Source organism: Wallemia ichthyophaga (assembly GCF_000400465.1).
Source record: "Wallemia ichthyophaga EXF-994 unplaced genomic scaffold scaffold2, whole genome shotgun sequence".
NCBI classification, from domain to species: domain Eukaryota; kingdom Fungi; phylum Basidiomycota; class Wallemiomycetes; order Wallemiales; family Wallemiaceae; genus Wallemia; species Wallemia ichthyophaga.
The window spans coordinates 156,473-177,279 of NW_008806275.1; the positions used below are offsets into that span (position 1 = coordinate 156,473).

At 45.9% G+C, this 20,807-nt stretch overlaps 10 protein-coding genes across 10 annotated transcripts; 5 read left to right on the forward strand and 5 right to left on the reverse strand.

Moving 5' to 3' along the window:
• Positions 1-217: 217 nt before the first annotated feature.
• J056_002037 (uncharacterized protein) lies at positions 218-919 on the forward strand (the record flags this gene model as incomplete). The annotated part of the gene is made up of 1 exon (XM_009267901.1): positions 218-919. The coding sequence occupies one exon, from the start codon at positions 218-220 to the stop codon at positions 917-919; it is 702 nt and encodes a 233-aa protein (XP_009266176.1).
• A 147-nt stretch (positions 920-1,066) lies between these two features.
• Positions 1,067-2,780, reverse strand: J056_002038 (uncharacterized protein; the record flags this gene model as incomplete). The annotated part of the gene is made up of 3 exons (XM_009267902.1): positions 1,067-1,084; positions 1,156-2,636; positions 2,687-2,780. 3 exons carry the CDS (start codon positions 2,778-2,780, stop codon positions 1,067-1,069), a joined length of 1,593 nt encoding a protein of 530 aa, XP_009266177.1.
• A 96-nt stretch (positions 2,781-2,876) lies between these two features.
• Positions 2,877-5,987, reverse strand: J056_002039 (FYVE, RhoGEF and PH domain-containing protein 6; the record flags this gene model as incomplete). The annotated part of the gene is made up of 3 exons (XM_009267903.1): positions 2,877-3,491; positions 3,544-4,934; positions 4,979-5,987. The coding sequence occupies 3 exons, from the start codon at positions 5,985-5,987 to the stop codon at positions 2,877-2,879; spliced, it is 3,015 nt and encodes a 1,004-aa protein (XP_009266178.1).
• Positions 5,988-6,303: 316 nt separating this feature from the next.
• J056_002040 (uncharacterized protein) lies at positions 6,304-7,091 on the forward strand (the record flags this gene model as incomplete). Its single annotated transcript, XM_009267904.1, has 5 exons — positions 6,304-6,392; positions 6,445-6,450; positions 6,498-6,535; positions 6,586-6,678; positions 6,724-7,091. The coding sequence occupies 5 exons, from the start codon at positions 6,304-6,306 to the stop codon at positions 7,089-7,091; spliced, it is 594 nt and encodes a 197-aa protein (XP_009266179.1).
• A 740-nt stretch (positions 7,092-7,831) lies between these two features.
• Positions 7,832-8,806, forward strand: J056_002041 (Methylsterol monooxygenase; the record flags this gene model as incomplete). The annotated part of the gene is made up of 2 exons (XM_009267905.1): positions 7,832-8,038; positions 8,081-8,806. The coding sequence occupies 2 exons, from the start codon at positions 7,832-7,834 to the stop codon at positions 8,804-8,806; spliced, it is 933 nt and encodes a 310-aa protein (XP_009266180.1).
• Positions 8,807-8,902: 96 nt separating this feature from the next.
• On the forward strand, positions 8,903-14,263 carry J056_002042 (uncharacterized protein; the record flags this gene model as incomplete). Its single annotated transcript, XM_009267906.1, has 5 exons — positions 8,903-8,987; positions 9,040-10,354; positions 10,397-13,185; positions 13,238-13,418; positions 13,462-14,263. The coding sequence occupies 5 exons, from the start codon at positions 8,903-8,905 to the stop codon at positions 14,261-14,263; spliced, it is 5,172 nt and encodes a 1,723-aa protein (XP_009266181.1).
• Positions 14,264-14,348: 85 nt separating this feature from the next.
• On the reverse strand, positions 14,349-14,963 carry J056_002043 (uncharacterized protein; the record flags this gene model as incomplete). The annotated part of the gene is made up of 3 exons (XM_009267907.1): positions 14,349-14,670; positions 14,716-14,815; positions 14,864-14,963. 3 exons carry the CDS (start codon positions 14,961-14,963, stop codon positions 14,349-14,351), a joined length of 522 nt encoding a protein of 173 aa, XP_009266182.1.
• A 234-nt stretch (positions 14,964-15,197) lies between these two features.
• On the reverse strand, positions 15,198-16,350 carry J056_002044 (3'(2'),5'-bisphosphate nucleotidase; the record flags this gene model as incomplete). The annotated part of the gene is made up of 3 exons (XM_009267908.1): positions 15,198-15,377; positions 15,431-16,173; positions 16,224-16,350. 3 exons carry the CDS (start codon positions 16,348-16,350, stop codon positions 15,198-15,200), a joined length of 1,050 nt encoding a protein of 349 aa, XP_009266183.1.
• Positions 16,351-16,443: 93 nt separating this feature from the next.
• J056_002045 (putative phospholipid-transporting ATPase IIB) lies at positions 16,444-19,785 on the forward strand (the record flags this gene model as incomplete). Its single annotated transcript, XM_009267909.1, has 5 exons — positions 16,444-17,367; positions 17,413-18,699; positions 18,744-19,545; positions 19,591-19,726; positions 19,770-19,785. The coding sequence occupies 5 exons, from the start codon at positions 16,444-16,446 to the stop codon at positions 19,783-19,785; spliced, it is 3,165 nt and encodes a 1,054-aa protein (XP_009266184.1).
• Positions 19,786-19,874: 89 nt separating this feature from the next.
• Positions 19,875-20,672, reverse strand: J056_002046 (uncharacterized protein; the record flags this gene model as incomplete). Its single annotated transcript, XM_009267910.1, has 1 exon — positions 19,875-20,672. The coding sequence occupies one exon, from the start codon at positions 20,670-20,672 to the stop codon at positions 19,875-19,877; it is 798 nt and encodes a 265-aa protein (XP_009266185.1).
• Positions 20,673-20,807: the final 135 nt, after the last annotated feature.

Genomic DNA, 20,807 nt, shown 5'->3' on the forward strand with positions numbered 1-20,807 from the left:
GATAATACTCATATTCAAAGTAATAAGCGTAGAATAAGAAAGGGTAGAAAGCGAACCATAAGAAGTAAATACGTAAGAAGATTGGTAGACTGTTATGTAAGCTTATGCTTGAAATTGATTGAGAATTAATTTTAACTGCCATCGCTCGATTTATAGATTTTGTTGATGGCAGCAAACTTCAAAGGGAATTTGGCTTCCTTCTTCAATAAAAACATCGATGAGCAGCGCAGGACATAAAACATTTGATGAAAGTGATTTAGTGGATAGTGTAGATGCTACAGTTGCCACAGATGCCTTCACTCCCTCTGTTAAGCCAGTTTATAATTCTAGCAGCAGCGACGACGACGACGATGATGATGACGACGATGCTCCCGTAGAGGCAGCCTCAACAAAGATCACCGCTAAAGATCAAAATAGATTGGATAGAGAACATGAAGAACGTCAGAAGCACAATAAGCGTAAAGTTAAGAATCAGCGTCAGTCACTTAAGAAGCAGTTGAAGGAAACGCAGCCAGAGCCATCTACAAGTCAGCAGAGTGATAGTGACAGTGACAGCGACAACGATGACAACCAACTCCCTGATAGACTTCCAATAGATATATTCGAGCAGGCTGCTCAATATGTTCCAAGGTCTATGTCCAAATCAACCCAACAGTCACAGCCACAGCACAAGAAACAAAAGAAATCACGTAAAGAGCAAATCATCGGTAACAAACTCATCAAAGTATCTCAATCGTCTGTCTCAACTAACAGAGCAGATGGCCTACTCGGTGATGGTACAGGCAACTACGTTAACAAATTCAACAAGAACATCCTCAATAGAAAGCGCAAAAATGTTAGGAAACCTGCTCATATCACTCACGCTCAATTTATCGGTGGCCACAAACCTGCTGCAAATTTTGCATCAAAACATAATTAATCTTCATCTATGTACAATCATTGACTATCTCATTCAAAACAACTTGGCAGCCTTATTTTTAATTTGGCTCTATTCCTATCAAATCTTTCTAATAGCTGAGCTGTTGTTTCAGTTGATGGTAGCGGTGATGATGATGGTTCCTGACTGCTAAGAGGTGTCAATGTGCTAATGAGTGTGAGTGGGGGATTAGTTTGTTGTAAATATTCTTTGTTGGGTGTTACTGATCCACGTCTCACGTTGCTACTTTTTTTTGCCTTATCTGATGCATCTGAATCGCTGTTAGGAAATTTACTTATCCGTGGCTTCTTAGATTTGCTATAATCACCTTTTTCGAATCCACTTTTACGTTGTTTGTCTGATACATCTGATTCACGTCTGGCAATACTACTTTGACGTGAATAATATGAGGCTTCTGAGTCACTTGGAGGTATCCTATTTATACGCGGCTTTTCAGACCGTCTACCAAAAGCGTCACTACTTTTGCGTGGTTTGTCTGATTCATCTGATTTAAGTTTCGCTTTGTTACTTCTTGATATATCTGGTACATCTGAGTCACTGTCTGACAAGCTAATTTGACGGTGCGATTTAAATGCTTTAGATTTAGGCTTTGCACTACTTCTTAGTGGGTTTTCTGAGACATCCGAGTCTGGCCTAGAGATGCTACTTCTACGGGTTTTTTCTGATACGTCTGAGTAAAGTGGAGAGATGCTACTTCTAAGCTGCTTATCTGATGCAACTGAGTCACGCCTAGAAAGTGATTCACTCATATTACTTATGTGTGCTTTATCTGAGGCGACTGAACCATGTCTAGCAATTGCGTTAGTTTTAAGTACTTTTTCAGATGGATCAGAATCACGTCTACCAACTAAGCCACTGTTCGTAATCTTGTTTGACTTATTAGATATGTTTGAGTCACGTCTGGTAACTAAATTAGTCCTTCTACGCCGTCTATCTGAGTCAGGTCTAAAAATTACATTACTCTGTTTGGGTGCTTTATCAGATGAAACGATTTCGTTGATTTCGTTTTTAAATGTTGCGCTACCACCAGTTTTGCCACCACCCCTGCCACCCCTAAAACTACTTTTACGGGGGCTCTTCACGCCGGTTTTCCTTTTTTTTACAGCAGCAGTATTACGCGCTTGTTTACTTGCTGGTTTGTAATCTTGGTCAATATCCTCCAGCACCAGATTAGCTCTAAAAGCCTTCTGATAAAAAGGGTCATTGACGTTGAAGTTATCCTTCCTTCCATAGACTTCTTTGTCAATATTGTAACCCTTTCCGGATTCTTTCGATAGTCTACTGCGCTTGTTTGAGCTTGTTTGGATAGCCGTTGGTCGATTAGGTGGCGGCGTTGGTGATACCCGGGTTTTAGGTCTTGTTTGTGTGTGCCTGATAGGGCTAGTGTTGAGATTGCTAGTTTTGATGGTTGGGGAAGCAACCGAAGCTGATCTTCTCTTGTCTAGGAGCCGTTTCAAACCCTCCACTTTGTTAGTATCGAGGCTGCTGTTATCACTGCTGCTGCTGCTATCACTGTTGCTATCACTGTTGCTGTTGATGTTGCTGTCGCTGTTATCGCCGTCACTAAGCCTGATATTGCCGTCACCTTGCTTAACCTGCTCATTCTGCTCAACTCTTAATCCGGTGGGTGAATGAGTGTAAGATTTCTGCGGATCGTTGCTCAATGGCGCTGGAGCATTCTTATCCTGAAAGAACTCATCTAAAGACCAACTCAGTCACAAGTAAAGCACTTAACCCTACTACACGCACCACCACCAATTCCAAGAAATCTCTCCATGTTGAATATCCCGCCTTTGCTTTTTATTGGCGACACTCGCCCTGCGTGCTTTTCAAATGGATTCATTCGGGTTCGTAGATAGTGATCGCACTCATTAAACCAGCAATAAGCGTAAATAGCGTATTATTAAAATGTACATATCATCTTCTATAGCACTCCTTCCTACTTCCTCCGACTTGCTTGCCCCGCTTTCGGCGTCGTGATACGCGGTGCCGCTAGATTCCTTCTCCCCACACCCAGCCGAGCAGCGCTCTCTGTCGGCTTGGCTGATGTGCACGTCACCACCGATTGTGATGGATTGAAACCCGAGTTCATATTCGCTGTACCTACTAAACTCTTTTCATGCGACGCTGTGAGATATGCGTGACTGCCGTGCATTTTTGGCGACTGCGACTGCGACTGCGACGGCGGCGGTGGTGGTGGCGGTGGGTGTAATCCAATCTGCCCAATCTGCCCACTCTGTGCACATGTCGGCGACGAAGGCGCGGATGTCCCAATAGACGACGAGCTGGTCGCGTACGACGAGCGCGTCAGACTTGGTTCCCGTCTCTGGATCACCCCATTGAGGGAAGTGGAAGAGGTAGATCGCGTTGAAGCATCCACTTCACGTCCACCAACCTCGCTATCTTGACACCTCGCTTGTGTCGTCGCATTGTCGTCTTCCATCTCCTCCTCTGTCTCCTCACCGCCGCTGCTTGACGGGAAGGCGGTGTCGTAGCAATCGTCGCATGCCCGCGATGGCTGATGCTCGCCTGCTTCATTCACGATGAGGAAATTCTGCGGCGACTCGTAAGCGCCAATGTCTAGGCTAAACACTCCTCCCACTCACCCTCGTTGAACACTCATGGCACACTACATGTCCACACATCCTGCAATGGTGCTTCCGTCTCATCCAGTTAAACGGCTCCGAGCAGCTCATGCACACAACTGCCTTGCTGTCGGGCACCCACACCGGCGCTGCGTAATGCTCGAGTACCCTCAGCTTGGTCTCTGAGGGATTCGAGTGTGAGTGTGAGTTGGCATAAGACTGAGAGGGCGTGAGTATTGACCCATCTGCCCGCTCTTCCTTCTCTCCTTCTCCTTGTCCTTCTTTTTCTTTAGCCTGCTTTTTCCAGCGCAGCCCATTCACTATCGCTGTAGCGGCTGCAGCTGCTGAAATATCGCCCGTCAAAGCGCTGCGTGTCCTCTCTCGTGGCCGCGCTTTTGACTGCGATGTAGGCACTTCTGCATATGCATGCACTGATCTCCTGCGCTGCCTGTGCGATCCATTCTCATCAGCCAGTTTGCTAGTCGGCGTACTGTGTCCTGAAAACGGCGTGGAGAACGACAGCGCAGGCGAGTTCAATGTCCTTTTAACTGTCGTGTTGGTCGAATTTCCTTTGCGCCTGATGTACGTGTCCGGGTCTAATGGGAACTGGTTGTCGTCTATCTTGAGCGTACGGAAAGCTGACAAGTACTCATCTTTTGTTGACCTAATCGCATTCAGCCACGCGTTCCGCTCTTCTTCTGATTCCGCGTAGATACTGAACGACTTTTCTGAAGATATTACTTGTATCGTCCTCCCGTGCAGCTGCGGATAGTCATTGTCAATAGCAACGACTGTCACATCTTCTAGATCAAGCTTCCTGTTGAAAGTGAAACACTGCCCCTTGAGAGTGCCAATATCAATTGGTCCTACTAGACGTGGTGGCGTTGAGACAGATGGGACACCATCCTCCTCATTCGTCACAGACGCTGATAAAGAGTGTGGTTGGGTTATCATATTCACTGGCAATGATGCTGAGTGCTTGTGTCCTCTTCGACCTGCACTTTTTACTTGCGGTCTTTCTGCAGTAGCGGGAGAAGCAGGAAATGCTAACGATGACAACCTGTGCGAAGAGTTGTGCTTGCTGCTTGAGCGCAGTGGTGGCGCACTCCCGAATGGTGAGTTTTTGAACTCCGTAATAGATGGCGTGCTCGGTGGACTTGTCGGATTGACAACATTCATAACCGAACCTACGCTTGAACAAGTAGGCGAAGCATAAATGAGGCAATCGTTGAGCAGAAAGAATGCCTTCACTTCCTCCTTCTTCCTTCCAATTTTGACCAGCCAGCCTGATTTGATGTGTGTGCGACCGGGTGCTACAATTGGGAAGGGCACACCGAATATACTTTTTTGTAATGTGAGCAATGACATAGTGTGTTGGTATTGAGCAATATGAGTTTCGAAGGTATTTGCAACTGCGAGTATATTAGAAGTGCCTTTAACATAAACATCCACCCACCATCTGAGACCAGCCTCAATGCGCGCTGCAAGTTGACAAACTCCTCTTTCGCTTCGTCGGTATATTTGAGAATCTGAGAAATTAACAACTTGTACCTAGGTACACGTTGTACAATAGCGAGTAACTTCGAATTGAGACCCAGTCGTGTCCATTCGAAGCCGCCTTGGCCTGTATCGACTATGGTATATTGTGCATTCCGTATAAATGAACCAAATTCAGGTTTTGCTCGCTGCAATTTGTTCAACTGCTGCTGACTATTTTCAAAGTTGCGAATGAAAGGTGTGTATAGCTTAAGGAAAGGAACGAGATTGAGAAGACTCGGTGCGAGTTGGATACTGGCACGTGTTTTAAGGTAGCTATCTCTATGACTGTTGTTATCGGTGCTCGACCAAGACGGGGAAGCTGGATGTATGGCTTCAGCGACTGTGGTCGACGCGTTCAAAGAGTTGAACGTGGTAACTGTCGTTGCGTTGGTAACGGTTGTAGTCTGAGCAGGTATAGGTGGTAATCCGGGTAATACTGCGCATTCTAAGCTGCGCAAGAGTTCTTTGTTGGTGTTGAGAATGTGTTGAAAGTGGGGAAAAAGTTGAGACAAAAGCAAATCATCCCCCGATTGCTTCAGGGGCTGAATGAAAAAGTTCCAAATGAGATCCAAATCCTTGACGTAAGACCTCTCAGTCTCTAAAAGCTCAAGAATAGCACGCCACCTTTTTTCGACACGTTCTTTCTTGTATGAGGTATATTTGCTCTGTTCTGAGTGCCTCCTATGATGCTTGTGGGGTTGTGGGTGTTGTAAAGACTGGGAGGGAAACGAGTACTGCTGTGGCTTGAAGTTAGCTTGCTCGCCTTCAGGCAGACTCTCAAAAGAACGCGTCGAGCACGACGAAGTCCTGTTCTTAGACTTGTACTGAGAGGGTATATAGATTCTCGAGTACACGTTCGACGGTGGCAATGGACGCGACGAGCTCGAAGGGCTTGACGGCTTGGTGTCTTCCCAGCGGCGGTCCATAGATTTTTGCAAATTGATATCTCGTGGTGATGATCCAAAGCTAGGGTTAGAAGATCTCAGCTAGATTCGACTCAGTTTTTTTTTAGTTTTATTTGGTGTGTCCAAAAAGGGAAGGAGGATAATCAACGCGCGTGGCTACAGCTGAGCAGGTGTATTGTACTCCTCTAGTGCCCATCCCCCAGAAAATTTGATCGTCTTGTTGATTGATAATCTACAAAACAACATCGGTATGAAGATAATCATCTTCATGATGAAACCCATTCGATGTCCGCCGAATTAGGTTTAATCGCTCAAACTTGATTTTGCGTGTCTCTGAATGACGAATAAGAAGAAAACAAAGGAAGGCAAGGATTGTGAGCCTGTGCAGTACCAGACTACGTTGAAGCGTGGACAGGCGTGTCTCTCGTGAGTGTCAACGCCACTCGCCCCACATTCATCCCACTTACCCCGACCTTAGCTGCCGGTGAGCTATTTTAGCGTGCCGCATGATCCTCACTTACACAATCACAGCCGCCTCAAGCTGAGGTGCTCTGCCGATAAGCCTACGTGTGAGTTTCCTAAGTGGGGGATTGCGTAAGCTGACAAGGGGTGACTATAGGCGACCACTGCTACAGAACGGCTAGAGAATGCAAATACGATAGCAAAGAAGCGAGAGAAATAATCAAAATTATTAAATCTCAGCAAAATGGCTGTGAGTCAAGTCTCTGGCGAAATCGACATACTAAGAGCTACATAGCGAACGAGGCAAAGATTTCACGAAACAAGGACCCTCCACAAAACAGAAACCCTCCAGTACACAATATATTCCCTCACATTGCTAATAACAATCATATATATCCCATGATGTATGCGACGCATCCGTCAAGCTCATCGAGCTACTCAGAGTGTGGCCAGCAATACTTCACGCATGCTACACCTTCGGTTGCGCAAATGGACGATCCATACGTCGTAAAGCGCGAAGAGGCCACGCTCTACGACACCAATCTTGCCTATCTCCATCAGCCGCAAAATTCTTCGCTTAGTGGAAGCTGGCTCGTCCACGATGTATTGGCTAGTCCTGCTTATGACGAGCACTACAATAATGTCTACTACAACACCCCCTAATATAAGAGTTTCCTGTGGGTCTTCTAACTAATACATTTGTGCATTTAATTAAATTAAAATGGCATTAAAGGAGTAAATAAAGTATACGTAGCAGCATATTGCAGTCATCATGCGTTCTGTTGGCAATTTCCGGCATAACCATAAAAAGTTGTGCCGATCTCGGAACCACTGAGTCAGATATGTGTGCAAATTTATTCTGGGGATGTGCGATTAGCGGGCGTAAAATGTTTGTAGGGTTAACGAATACTTGTACGAGTACATGAGTTGCAGCAGCACTTTTGTGCGGTGTTCGATTGAAGCCCTAAATATCCACCGTAAGTGACTGTAAGTGGAGTGTAATTGGAATGTAATTAGGATAAATGCCTTATCAAAAGGTATTTAGCTGCAAGAGAGTATCGGTAGGCTTTCTAAATGCATTATTGTATGTGGCAGGTACAATATATAGTTGGTATCAAAGGCAGTCACCAGCCGCGTATAACATCCACCAAGCTATACGCAAGGCTTTCATTTGCACAGAGCAAAGAAGACGGAACGCCACCCGAGATAAATACCTGCGTGCTGGCCGGGAATGACACGGAAAAGGAGGATGCGGGAAGCGCGAGTGGCTGCAGCAGCCTAACAGCGACCCACGATCACGGTCAAAATTGATTTTATATTCGCGGAATGGAGAGATCATGCCACTTCTGGAGAAGGCGACTGCTAGCGACGAAAGTTGAAGGCTTCTCAACACGACGACCACGATGGAGGCACTGCAATCTATCTCAAGCGGATTCAACGCGTTCAACGCAAGCTCGCTCATCCCTCAAGCAGAGGTGCAAGGCGAGGACTTGTACACCGGGTACGACCTGAGTCAGCACAACTTGCTGGAGAGAGCGTGGGCTAGCTGGTATATTTGGTGGGGAAATCCGGTAATAGCCACGGGCGTAATGAGTTTCCTGATGCACGAGGTGTGTATGCCGTTAGCGCGTCTTCTATGCTAAGTTGTACAGGTAATTTACTTTGGACGATCTATTCCGTGGATTATAATCGACCACATTCCTTACTTCAGGAAGTGGAAGCTGCAACCACACAAGGTGCCCTCAGACTGGGACCAGTGGCGTTGCACGTACTTGGTGCTTTTGCAGCACTTCACAATAGAGTTGCCACAGATCTGGGGATTCCACCCGCTGGCTGAGTTTTTCGGTATGCAGACGTACCAGCTGCCCTTCCCATCCCTCTGGACAATGGCTAAACAGATAGCAATCTTCTTTGTGTTTGAAGATACCTGGCACTTTGTCTTCCACAGGGCGCTGCACTGGGGTCCTCTGTACAAGCGTATCCACAAGCAGCACCACGAATTCAGTGCGCCGTTTGGACTCGCGGCCGAATACGCGCATCCCGTTGAAGTTGGATTGACCGGTTTCGGCACAGTCGGAGCACCAATCCTCTACGCGGCATTTATAGGCGAAATACATATAGTGGCGGTGTACGTGTGGATCGCTTGTCGCTTATTCCAGGCGATAGACTCCCACTCGGGCTACCACTTCCCTTGGTCCCTGTGCAACTTCCTGCCAATCTGGGCCGGCGCTGAACACCACGACTACCACCACGAGAAGTTCACTGAGTGCTACGCTTCGAGCTTCAGGCATTGGGATTGGCTCTTTGGGACGGATAAGAAGTACCACGCATACAGAGCAAAGCAGGCAGCAGCGAAACGTGATAAGAAAGCACAGTAAAACGATTAAATTTCTTGTATAGAATATAATTACTATAAACATCTAGCATCTAATTTCCCCTGTGTCTCTCGCAGCGTGTCTTGCTCACCGACGATCATGAGTCTGGCTGCGAACAGAACAAGGCGGAAGACAGCGGCCACGGAATTGCCGACGGAACGAAATGGAGATATCGGCGCTACCCGTGGGTTCCTGGGTTTCCCGCCGCACCGCGAAACATGCTAATCACATAACAGCAACAAGCACAAAGAAGCCAAAGGACAAACAGCGACGAGCGAAAGCTAAGAGAATCTCTATGCACGACGTAGATTTATCTGGGTTCGCTTCATCGTCTCCTGCGCCGACTCAGCTGAGAAAGTCGATTGTCGAGCAGCGTGTGCCGATTTCCACGCTGGCGCAACGGGCAAAGATACTCAAAACACTGTCACAGGATGTTTTGAGCCAGGTACTCGATCCAATCACTGGGACAAACGACATCTCCGTTCTCAAGACATGGCATACGTATCAAACGTTTAAACACAACACTTTTACCGAAAATAACTTTATTTCTGTTTCTCAAGTTCTCAGCGGACAAAGGCCCAGCTCAGATACTGCGCGTGCAATCACTCAAGGCGTTAGAATGTCCAATATTACTACTTTTGCTGCAATTGTCCAGCAACAGCAAACAACTATCGAAACTGGTGGCGCAATTTCTCCCGCTGTTGATCTCAAAGAGGCTTGGGCGGCGTTCCTTGGCCACGTTGTCCCCACTGACTCCAAGCTGCGTAAGATACACATGGACTATCAGATAGATCTAGCAACCCAAGTCTACAACATCAACCAGCTCAAGGTGCAACACATGCAAAGAATCAGACCTGTAAGCGCTATGGTACAAACAGAGGCCGTCAAAGAGGCTGTTCACGAGCTCTTTAACTGGAAAGGCACTGTCTGGAATAACAGGGTGGATGCCTCAAGATTATCAACTCAGCTGCAAGCACATTTCGAGAAACTGGCGAAGGAGCGCATGATGGTCTTGCGTATCCCTGTAGACAGACTTGATCACGAGTTCCCGTATGAGAAGTTCAAGGGGAGTGTGATGAACTTTGCTCAGCAAGTTTGGGACGATATATACAACGATGCAAATCACACTACAGACAGAACAATTTTCGAAGACGATAGATCGACTGGTCTGGGAAGGTCATCTCAGCAGAATCTAAGCCAGGTGCAGCAAAAAACTCCAAAGCAAAGCCAGATGCAAACTCCGAGAAGGAAAACTACTCTACAGAAAACTCCACAGACTGGGACTAGGAAGAGTCCTCGACAGATTACACAGCAACTTGAGCAATCTCCTCAGCAGATTCAACAGCAAAGGCAGTTTAGTCCACAGCAATTTCAACAAACCCTTCAACAAACCTCTCTGTCAAATCTACAAACTCCAGATACTCCTCCGATGCCGCAACTGTCTCCAACCCACGTCGATCGCAGCCTGCAACAAGAGATCGATCTCATCAATCTGGATGTGGACAAGCACACCGATACCGTTAATGACAGCATCTTCGGTGAACATTTTGAGTGAGTTGGGTTATCTTAAGAAATATTAACTAACAAATACAGCCAAACCATATCGAGCTTCTCCAACATTTTTGATGAACCACCTCAAGGCGAATCTACGCTCTATTTGCAAAGTACTCCGGACAGGCGTAGACAGCAAGGGTCTGTCCGTCTGGAAGATAGATCGCGATCGCCTATCAGTGGAAGAGACATCGATCTCGATCAGCTCCTCAACCATCAACACCACATCAGCAGCGACGCTTTTATCAATGCATCCAATGTGTTTACACAATCAGAAGCAAGTGCAAATGCGAATGCAAATGTAAACACTTCGCAAGAAACCGCTCACCGTCATTTAAGGAGTGCTCGCGACAGCGTTGTGCGTAGTATGGCAGACCACATCCCACCATCATCGCAAGATCAGCAGGGAATGCGTTCTTCATTGCTTCCGCCATCTAACCAGAAAGAAAAGGAGAAGGAAATTGGACTGAGAGCATCGTTGCAGAATGAAAGCGCGACTGATTTTAATGGCGTGGCTCTTTCGTTTAGACGGCGGTCGCCAGTAGTTGAAGCGCGAGAGCAGGCTTCAGCAGATGTGCCAATGAACATTGACAATGATACTCCGACAGATGAATCCCTTAGATTGAGGGAGGGGGCTACTGAGAAACATGAAGAGACCAATAGACTTAGACAGGAAGCTGAATCTATTAGACTGAAAGAGGAAGAAGCTAACAGGCTGAGCCAAGAGGCTAAGGCTAAAGAGCAACAAGAAGCTGAAGCTAGAAAGCAGCAAGAAGATGAAGCTGTCAGACATAGACAAGAGACCGAGGCTAGAAGACTGCAAGAGGAAGATGATACCAGAAAGAAACTAAACGAAGAGGAGGAAAACAGAAAGAGGCTTGAGGAGGAAAGTGATAAAAGAAGGCTGGATGAAGAGACCAATATTAGACTTGAGGACGAGCATAGAAGAAAATTTGAGGCAGAGAATAGAGAGAGACAAGAGGATCAGACTAGAAAGAGGCAAAAAGAAGCTGAGCAGCAACATTTAACGAATGAGAGAGCTGAGGCTGCTGCTGAAAAAGAGAGACAAAGCCTAGCCTCCGACTCTGCACTCGAAGTGGAGCGTTTACATCGGGAAGAGCAGGCGCGAAACATGCTTTTAGCTCAAAAATCTCAATCAGACAGGATCCCCAGTGCTTCAACACCCTCAGAAGGGCCTGAAAGGTTATCTCAACAAATCTCTGAGCAACTACCTCAATCACCTCGACAAACATCCGAGGAACTATATCAAGGAATATCTCAGCAGTTATATCAAACTATGTCTCACGATCCTCAGTCAGCGTGGATCTCAAATTATTCGGCTCCGCTGGAGGTAATTGAGGAGCCACAGCAACAATCTTCTCAGCATCCAACTCAGCAAACGTCTCAAGAGCCGGATGAGCAACTATACCAACAACTGGATCAACAACTTTCCCACCAAATGTCCGATCAACTATCATCTGTGCAGCCTTTCCAGCAACCAACTCAATCAACCGAACCAACTCAACGGTCTCCACGATCTCCACAAACCCAACCAACCCAACAATTTCAACCGTCTCCACAAAATAAACCAGTTCAACAAACTCCACAAACTCAACAGTCTCCATCCACAAGTTCCACACACCCTTATAATACTGCGCAACCCGTAAAAGCCAATTCAACTTCGGTAGATGTTAATGAGGAGGAAACTGTGGACAATAACGTCAAGGAAATCATGAAGGAGCCATTTGTAGCTCAACCACAAAGAAGAGTCGAAGACGATCTATTGAATCACTTGGATCTACTACCTGACCACTCAGATAACGACAAAGTAGATGACGCAAATGATGTTGACTCGGACAATCGTAGTTTTAGTAGGCAGGAGTCTGTAATCAGCTGGGCAGGTGACGATGAAGAGCAGGTGAATTCGAGAAGAAGCGCAGATGGTGGATCGCGTATTATTCATCGGAAGGGTGTGAGAGTTAGCCGTGAAGTGGAATCACATAGACGCACAATTAGAGAGAACAGACAGAAGGCGTTTGACTCTGACGACTCTGACGAAGATGGACCGCCCGGTAATCAGCAGAGCTTGGTGCCACCTCATCCTCTTGATGTTGACATGGGCGATCAGGATGAAGATGATCTTGAGCTTATGTCTAGCCAATTAGAGACTAAGGTTCTAGAAATACCTAGCAGTATGGTTGAGATCAACAAGGATGTTATTGTCCTGTCTAGTGATGATGAAGATGAAGATGAGGGTAACCAGGGTGGTTCGAAGATGCCTCCTCAAACAGTCAATCCTCGCACTCGCACTAGCGCTTCCTCTCACAGTGGCACTCCTCCTCCAAACCAGCCAAGTCAACAAAGAAATTCCTCTTTATTCGACTCGAATCAATTTCAACAAATTCATATCAGCCTTCCATTGACTCATCTGACACCTCCACCAACTCCACATATTCCACGTTCGCGTTCCAGTGGCCCTACTGCCAATCGCGTGTATGATACCATCAATAGAGAAAGGTTTAGACGCACTGACGATAATGGCTACTACCAAGACGAGAACCAAATCGGGGAAGAAAGAGTCGAAAGTGATAAATTAAGCCAGAGCGATGACGAGTGGAATATGGATGATGAGGTACCTGAGAAGCGTTTACGAATGTCTAATAAGGCACGTAATCTCAGAAGATCTAATCTAGGTATGATTGACGAGGCTAAAAGAATGCAGAATAAACGCCATAGACACCACCTGAGGCAAGCAAAGCCACGTGATCTTCTACCCAATGGTCGAAGGATTAAGAGAAAGACAAGGCCTTATGAAGAAGAGTTGATCATACGTGGGTATTCTGCGTTTCATCACAAAACCCTGCTGACGTTATTGCGCAATAGGCTACATGGTTAACAGATATCGTCTCGAAAGATGGAAGTTCAACAACAATACAGCAGAATATGCAGATGTCGACAAAAGTCAATTTCGCTACGTCACTGTGCCCTATAAGTGTTATGCGCAGATGGTCATCGACCATGGGTATCGCGGCAACTTCAGTCAGACACTTTCAGAAAGAAATAAGTGAGTATCATATTGAATTTGTCGCTATACTGACAATTTAAAGCATTGATATTAAAGATATCGTCCGGAAGTACAATGAACGGCATCTAAGGAACGGTAGAAAGCTTCACCCGGCGCTGCGCAAGACGACGGGCACATACAAAGCAAATTGGGATACCGATTTCTTGCAAGACACTGATCTGGAAGACGAACGGGAAAAAGACTTTGTTTCTGAGAGGCAATTAGCACAAGATGTGATAGATCTTTACCCGCAAGTAATTGACGAGGGACTGAATATTCCTGATAGAGATGCCGAAAATACTTCAGCAGTAGTGAGTCCGAGGTTAAGTGGTAAACGCCAACGCAAAGGAAAGAGCCAGAATCCAAGTAACGTAAAGCGTAGGCGTTTGAGTGAGTCTGGTGCAGCGGCAAATACATTGCACACTACAAATCCAGTTCAGCTAGATGGACAAAATAAGCCAAGTCAGGCAGTTCAGCCAGAGCAGTTGAATCAGTTAGAGCACCCTTTTTTCTACGATAAGAATGCATTTGGATATGAAACTGAAGTTCCGCAGAGTGAGGATGGAGAAGTAGATGATGGGAATATGGATCGAATAGAGAGGGATGGAGAAGAGAGGGAGGATAATGACGATCAACTACATGCAGCAAGTGAGAATGGAATACAACGGTTAGCAGCATCAGATGCTAATGAATATGGACAAGATGAGAATGAAATTGGTCAGAACATAGAGCGGGGCATGTTAGAGGAAAATGAGATCCACCGAGTACCAGCGGCAGACGCAAGTCAATTAGAAGCCACAGATCAACTCCAACTTGAAAGAGCAAATAAAGACGTAGAATGGTAGCAATGTATGTACTTATATCTCAAATAGAGACGTGTATATCAGTAGTAATTTATACATTTATACAAATACATCCAATAAAGTCGCATCAGGCGCTTTTCTGGGCATACTTTAGCTTATGCAGGTCTTGTGCCTCCTTTTCACAAGTCCTCATCCATGTTTCAGTGATAGTGGAGAAAGCGAGTGCGAGTACTGTTCGCGTGGAAACAGTATTGCGATATAAGAGGAGACAGAAGAGGCTGAGAGTGAGACCGAGCAAGTGAGAACGGGGTTCTGGGATGTTTCTGAGTGCTGGATGTGCAATCAGCATCAGATCACGTTGAGTGAGAGTGTTAAGGAGAGAGGGAAGCGGGAAAAGAAGTGCAATGAGGTTGAGTACATTACCGCGCATATCAAGACGCAACAGTAACCTGAGATTAGATTTAGTGACGCACTTTTGAGAAGACAAGACTGACGATAAGAAGTGGGTGGCTATGAAGAGGAGAGTGAATGATCTGTAAATCTTATTCGATGCAGCATTATTTGTAGCTATCCCAGTTACAATTTCTGTTTGTTCTGCGCCGTGTTAGAAGAGCAATATCATAGAACCAGACGCAGACTGACGGTCTTGATCGAGTAATTGATTTGGGTGCTGAGCGAGCAAGTCATCGTCATAATCTTCAGGAAACTTGAAAATGCTCCTCGTTCTCGATCGCAGGTTCATTTGGGTGTTAAATTCAAACGGTCATTTGACTGATAGACTAGCTGCCAGCTAAAAGGTGCTTCTGCGAAAAGGTTCATTTCGCAAGACAGCGTATAAGCAGGCAAACATGAACAGCGACCTGTGTGTACATTGTGTGCTTGGAACGCAGTCTACAACTTTCCAAGTCACGCACGTCACAAAAGCAAAGAATCGCGTACATTATATCATTTCATAGCAATTCTAGATACATGACTTCTATACTTTCAATACCTTTTGTACAGCTTTGATTACGTCTGCGTGTATATCAGCACTCGCCGCAATAACTCCCTTGTTATTCTTAAGTGTGCGTCCGAGGGAGAAATCGAGATCGTTGTTGTGTATGTCAGTCACTTTACCGCCAGCTTCAGCGACGATGAGACGTCCAGGTGCATGGTCCTTTATGTAATGCGTTAATAGGGTTACTTAAGCTTAAAATAATGTCAACGCACCCAGATCTTCTCCTCGTAATCTGCAGATACAGGCAAACGGAGGTAGATATCACCGTCACCACGTGAAATGGAGCAGTATTTAGCTTGAGAATCCATTCTAACAGGCTCGTTGGTTATGCCCAACTCGTTTGCGATGTTTGCAGCGTCAGATTGAGAAGAGTGACCAGATTCAACAGATTCACAGAAAGAAGCATATGATAAAGATTCTGGAGTGATTGGGTTCATTCTGATTGGAGTGAGAGTGCCATTTGTTTCGCTGATTGGACGTTGGAAAGCGCCTTGACCTTTGACAGCAGCTAAAACGACACCCTTTGGACTATCAGGGTTACTTGGGTTTACAGGGAGGTTAGGACATGCTATTACACCCAACTGAACTTTGCCCTCTACAAGCAAAGCGAGACATACGGCGTATTGGCCACCTCTAAGGAAACCTTTTGTACCGTCGATTGGATCCAAGCACCACATTCTACCACTAGAACCACCTTGGAAGGTACCTCTATCGATTGCATCTAACAATACATTTGAATCACGTGAAGTACCCAATTCCAAGTTATCAGATTCACCGATTGATTGTGGCTTCGATAATTCAGCATTGACGAGCTGGGTGACTCTATTCTTAAGTTGAATTGAAGATTCTGTTGGTTGCTTGAGATCGTTTGCGTCTTCCTCGCCGACGATTGGATCATTTGGGAACGATTTTGAAAGGAGGAGAGAAATGAGAGCTTGACAAGAGTAATCTGCGACTATAGAATATGTTTCAGTGAATATCAAACACGTATCCCTCCCAACATACCAGTCACAGGAGACTTATCATTCTTTGTGACAGTCTCTGCGGTTACCAACTTGTTAAACACAGATTGAGCTAAATTTGCAGCTCTGCTAACGACAGTCAATGCGACTTGCAGTTCTGATTTCAACATTTCCTCTTTGATTCCCTCTTTGAATATAAACAACCACCTGGAAATGAAATGAATTCATTCAGATTACGCAAAATTAAAAATCATCAAGACACAATGAATAGCCCACACGAAGACGAGCAGAGGTTGTTGGAGGAGCATAATCATAACGATGACGTTGATAATGGCACACGCGATATAGACAGCCCTGATAGCCCTGATTTAAATGATTACCGAAGAGTTCCGTTAAACTCACATAAAAAACTCAAACATCCTCCAAACAGCATTAGAAACCAGAAATACAACTTAATCACTTTCATTCCCCTCATTTTATACCAACAATTCAAATTTTTCTTCAATTTATACTTTTTATTGGTTGCTTTATCTCAGTTTATACCTCCGCTGAAAATTGGCTTCATTTCCACTTACATAGCTCCTTTAGCCTTTGTTTTGTTGGTTACCATATCAAAAGAGGCCTATGATGATTATTTACGTCAAAAACGAGATAACGAAGTTAATTCTTCACTCTACACCACTCTAACTTCAATTGGTTCTCAATCAACTCCTTCATCATCTATTAAAGTCGGTGACTTACTATTCCTTGAAAAAAATCAACGCGTACCTGCTGATTTGGTCCTACTAAGGTGTACTGACTCTTCCGGTACTTGTTTCGTCAAAACTGATCAACTAGACGGTGAAACTGATTGGAAGCTGAAAGTCGCAATCCCTTCCACTCAATCTCTCCCCTCTGACTCTGACTTGCTCAACTTGAAGGCTGATTTACTCGCTGCTCCTCCCATCAAAGATATTCATTCTTTCAATGGCTCTTTACACCATCATGGATCTAGTCTCTTTCAACACGCACTCCCCGCTGAACCTCTCTCTGCGGAGAACTGCTTGTGGGCCAACACCGTTTTGGCCGCTGGTTCTGCTATCGGTGTGGTTGTCTATACTGGTAAAGAAACAAGGGCTGTGATGAACACTAGCAATCCTAAAACTAAAGTTGGTTTGCTCGACACCGAGATAAACAGACTAGCAAAGGTTTGTCAAAAGCCTGTCGTCATACAAGCACTAACTATTCTTTAGATCCTCTGTCTAGTCACTTTCCTACTATCTGTCGCCTTAGTAGCCTTGAACGGCTTCAGAGGCCAGTGGTTCGTCTACATATTCCGCTTCCTCATTCTCTTCTCCTCCATCATTCCTATCAGTTTGCGTGTTAATTTAGACATGGGCAAAACAGTATACTCGAAGCAAATTATGAGAGATGCAAACATCCCAGGCACAGTAGTGCGCACATCGACTCTCCCTGAAGAGCTTGGTCGTATTTCTTACCTCCTCAGCGACAAAACGGGTACACTCACACAGAATGAGATGATTATGCGCAAACTGCACATGGGTACTATGTCATACAGCAATGATTCGATGGACGAAGTGCGCTACCAGCTTGCAATGTGTTACGGGGCGCAAGACGACTATGGCTATGGCGATAGTGATGAGACGAAAGCACCAACACTAGTCACAGGTATCCAGCTTGCAAATCGCGGGCGTCGCGACATGAGCTCGCGCGTAAAGGATGTAATTATGGCTTTATCGCTGTGTCACAATGTCACACCCGTCACAAACGATGACGACACCGTATCATACCAAGCCTCTTCGCCTGACGAAGTAGCCATAGTGAACTGGACGGAAAGTATCGGTATGGCTCTCGTGCAGCGTGATCGTCAACGCATAACCCTGCGCACTCCCTCTGGGCTTCATATCTCGTATGACATTCTCCAACTGTTCCCATTCACTTCCGAGTCGAAGCGGATGGGAATCATCGTGCGTGACACCATCTCTGGCATAATCACATTTTACGAAAAAGGCGCAGACGTCGTCATGCTCCCGCGTGTCCAGCGTCAGGATTGGCTTGAGGAGGAGACGGGTAATATGGCGCGCGAGGGGCTGCGTACGTTGGTAGTGGCGCAGAAGGTACTCACTTCGAGCACATATGATGCGTTCGAGCAGGCTTACACGAGCGCTAAAGTTGGCGTAAGTATGGGTAGACTAGACGTAACACCTGAAAGTGTCGTCGATCAGCTCCTTGAACACGACCTAGAGCTTCTCGGTCTCACTGGTGTAGAAGACAAGCTGCAAGAGGATGTCAAGCCGACACTCGAACTGCTCCGCAATGCAGGGCTCAAAATATGGATGCTGACGGGTGACAAGATTGAGACAGCAACGTGCATTGCCATCTCGAGTAAACTCGTCTACCGCAATCAGTATATACACCAAATAGCCAAGGCTGGCTCTGTGCAGGAAATTAAAGATCACCTCGACTTCCTCCAGTCAAAACCAGATTCATGTCTCGTCATCGACGGTGATTCACTTAATGTGGGTGAGGTGTTTCTGTTTTGTACAGCGCTTATCATTTCCAGCTCTGTCTAAACAACCTCAAACCGGAATTCATACAGGTGGCAACGCAGCTATCTGTTGTCGTTGCTTGCAGATGCTCGCCTACGCAGAAAGCTGAAATCGCCAATCTCATCCGCTCGCACACCAGGCGGCGCGTGTGTTGTATAGGAGATGGTGGAAACGATGTTTCTATGATCCAAGCTGCAGATGTCGGTGTCGGTATCGTTGGCAAAGAAGGCAAACAGGCTTCACTAGCAGCTGACTTTTCGGTGATGCAGTTCTCTTTCCTCACTCGCTTGCTGGTGTGGCATGGCAGAAACTCGTACAAGCGCTCAGCGAAGCTGGCACAGTTCGTCATACATCGCGGTCTTATCATATCGATCATCCAGGCTGTCTTCAGTGCTATTATGTATTTCGCCCCTATCGCCATCTACCAGGGCTACCTGATGGTGGGATACTCAACAATTTACACTATGGCACCTGTCTTTTCACTCGTGTTGGACAGAGATGTTAATGAGGATCTGGCCCTTTTATATCCGGAGTTATACAAGGAGCTTACTAAGGGTCGCATACTATCGCTAAAGACCTTCTTCATATGGATGATGGTTTCCGTGTACCAGGGTGGCGCAATCATGATTATGACGCTCGTCCTGTTTGAGAATGAGTTCCTCAATATCGTCGCTATCTCATTCACGTCACTGATTGTGAACGAACTTATAATGGTCGCGCTCGAAATCACTACTTGGCATCGCTACATGGTCATCGCGGAGATCGTAACCCTAATCATTTACATCCTCAGTATGGTGCTTCTTCCTGAATATTTCGGTATGTGCGTGTACGAGTGATTATCACTACTCACAGCCCTTGCAGACCTTTCGTTCGTCTTCTCATTCCGATTCGTGTGGAAAGTTGCGGTGATTGTTGCCGTTTCTTCCTTACCTTTGTATGCCTACAAAGCATTCAAGTCGAGGTTCGCACCTGCCAACTATGCGAAATTGTCATGTGAGTAAGGGTAATTTCCGGTTGTGGATATTACTGACGACAAACAGATCTGTAGGAATATGATGCAAATTGTATAGAAATGTATATAATACAACCCTTGATTACATTGCTTTATAGAAGATAAATGAAAATAATTCTATCCACTCACCATGTCAAACGTTATCCTCACGCCTGACCTTTTCATTCTCTTGATCATCCAGATTTTGAGAATTGTCTTGAGCAGTTCTTGCATTTCTAGCATTTTCATTGTCTCCGTCATCACCGCTATCACCGTTTTCACTATCTTTTGTATCCCCATTCTCATTCGCATTCTTCTCCTCTTGTTCGAGTTTAATGCGAAGAGTGCTACCCCAATGTGAATCGATGATTTTCTGACCAAAGAATCTGACGAGCAGGCCAAATGCGACTGGTCCAATAATGGTATTCCATGCAACGGCCCAGATGCCGATCAAGTAAGTCTCGGTGTCCATCACAGAGATAGCGCCGGGGGAGTTGGCATTCGCTTGTGTAGTACTAAGACTGACTTGTAGAATCAACACACCTATCTCGCCTCTCGCCAACATGGCACTGCCAAGAATAAGACCCGAGATCCAGCTATTTTTGTTTGGTTTTCCGAGACCCCACTTTGTTTTCTTCTTTTGGTTCTCCGCGTCGCCGACGATTATTGTCTCTTTGGAAATGCAGTCGCGTATCGGGATCCATATCCCGACGAGCAGCTTACCGATAAGCATAAGGACACTGTACACCAAACCCTGCCAGAATCTCTTGGCGGTGAAGAGATCGAGGAATGGTATACAGTAACCGATAGACGCGAAGAAAATAGATGCAAAGTAGCGTTTGAGGAGTGGTTCGAATATCTCCTCGAAAATGTGTTTGTAGTTTAGGACATCATCGCGGTTAGATGGCCAGACTACGAGCGTCATACCGGCTAAGAAGGCACCGAGAAGCATAGTGGTGTGTATGTAGTAGCTGATGGCTAAGTAAGCGGCTAGGACGAGGAAGCCGACAGTGCAGCCGCCTCTGTAGCCACCATAGTGGGTGAGAGGACGCTCAATCCAGCGTCTGTACACCGGCCTGAACGCGTA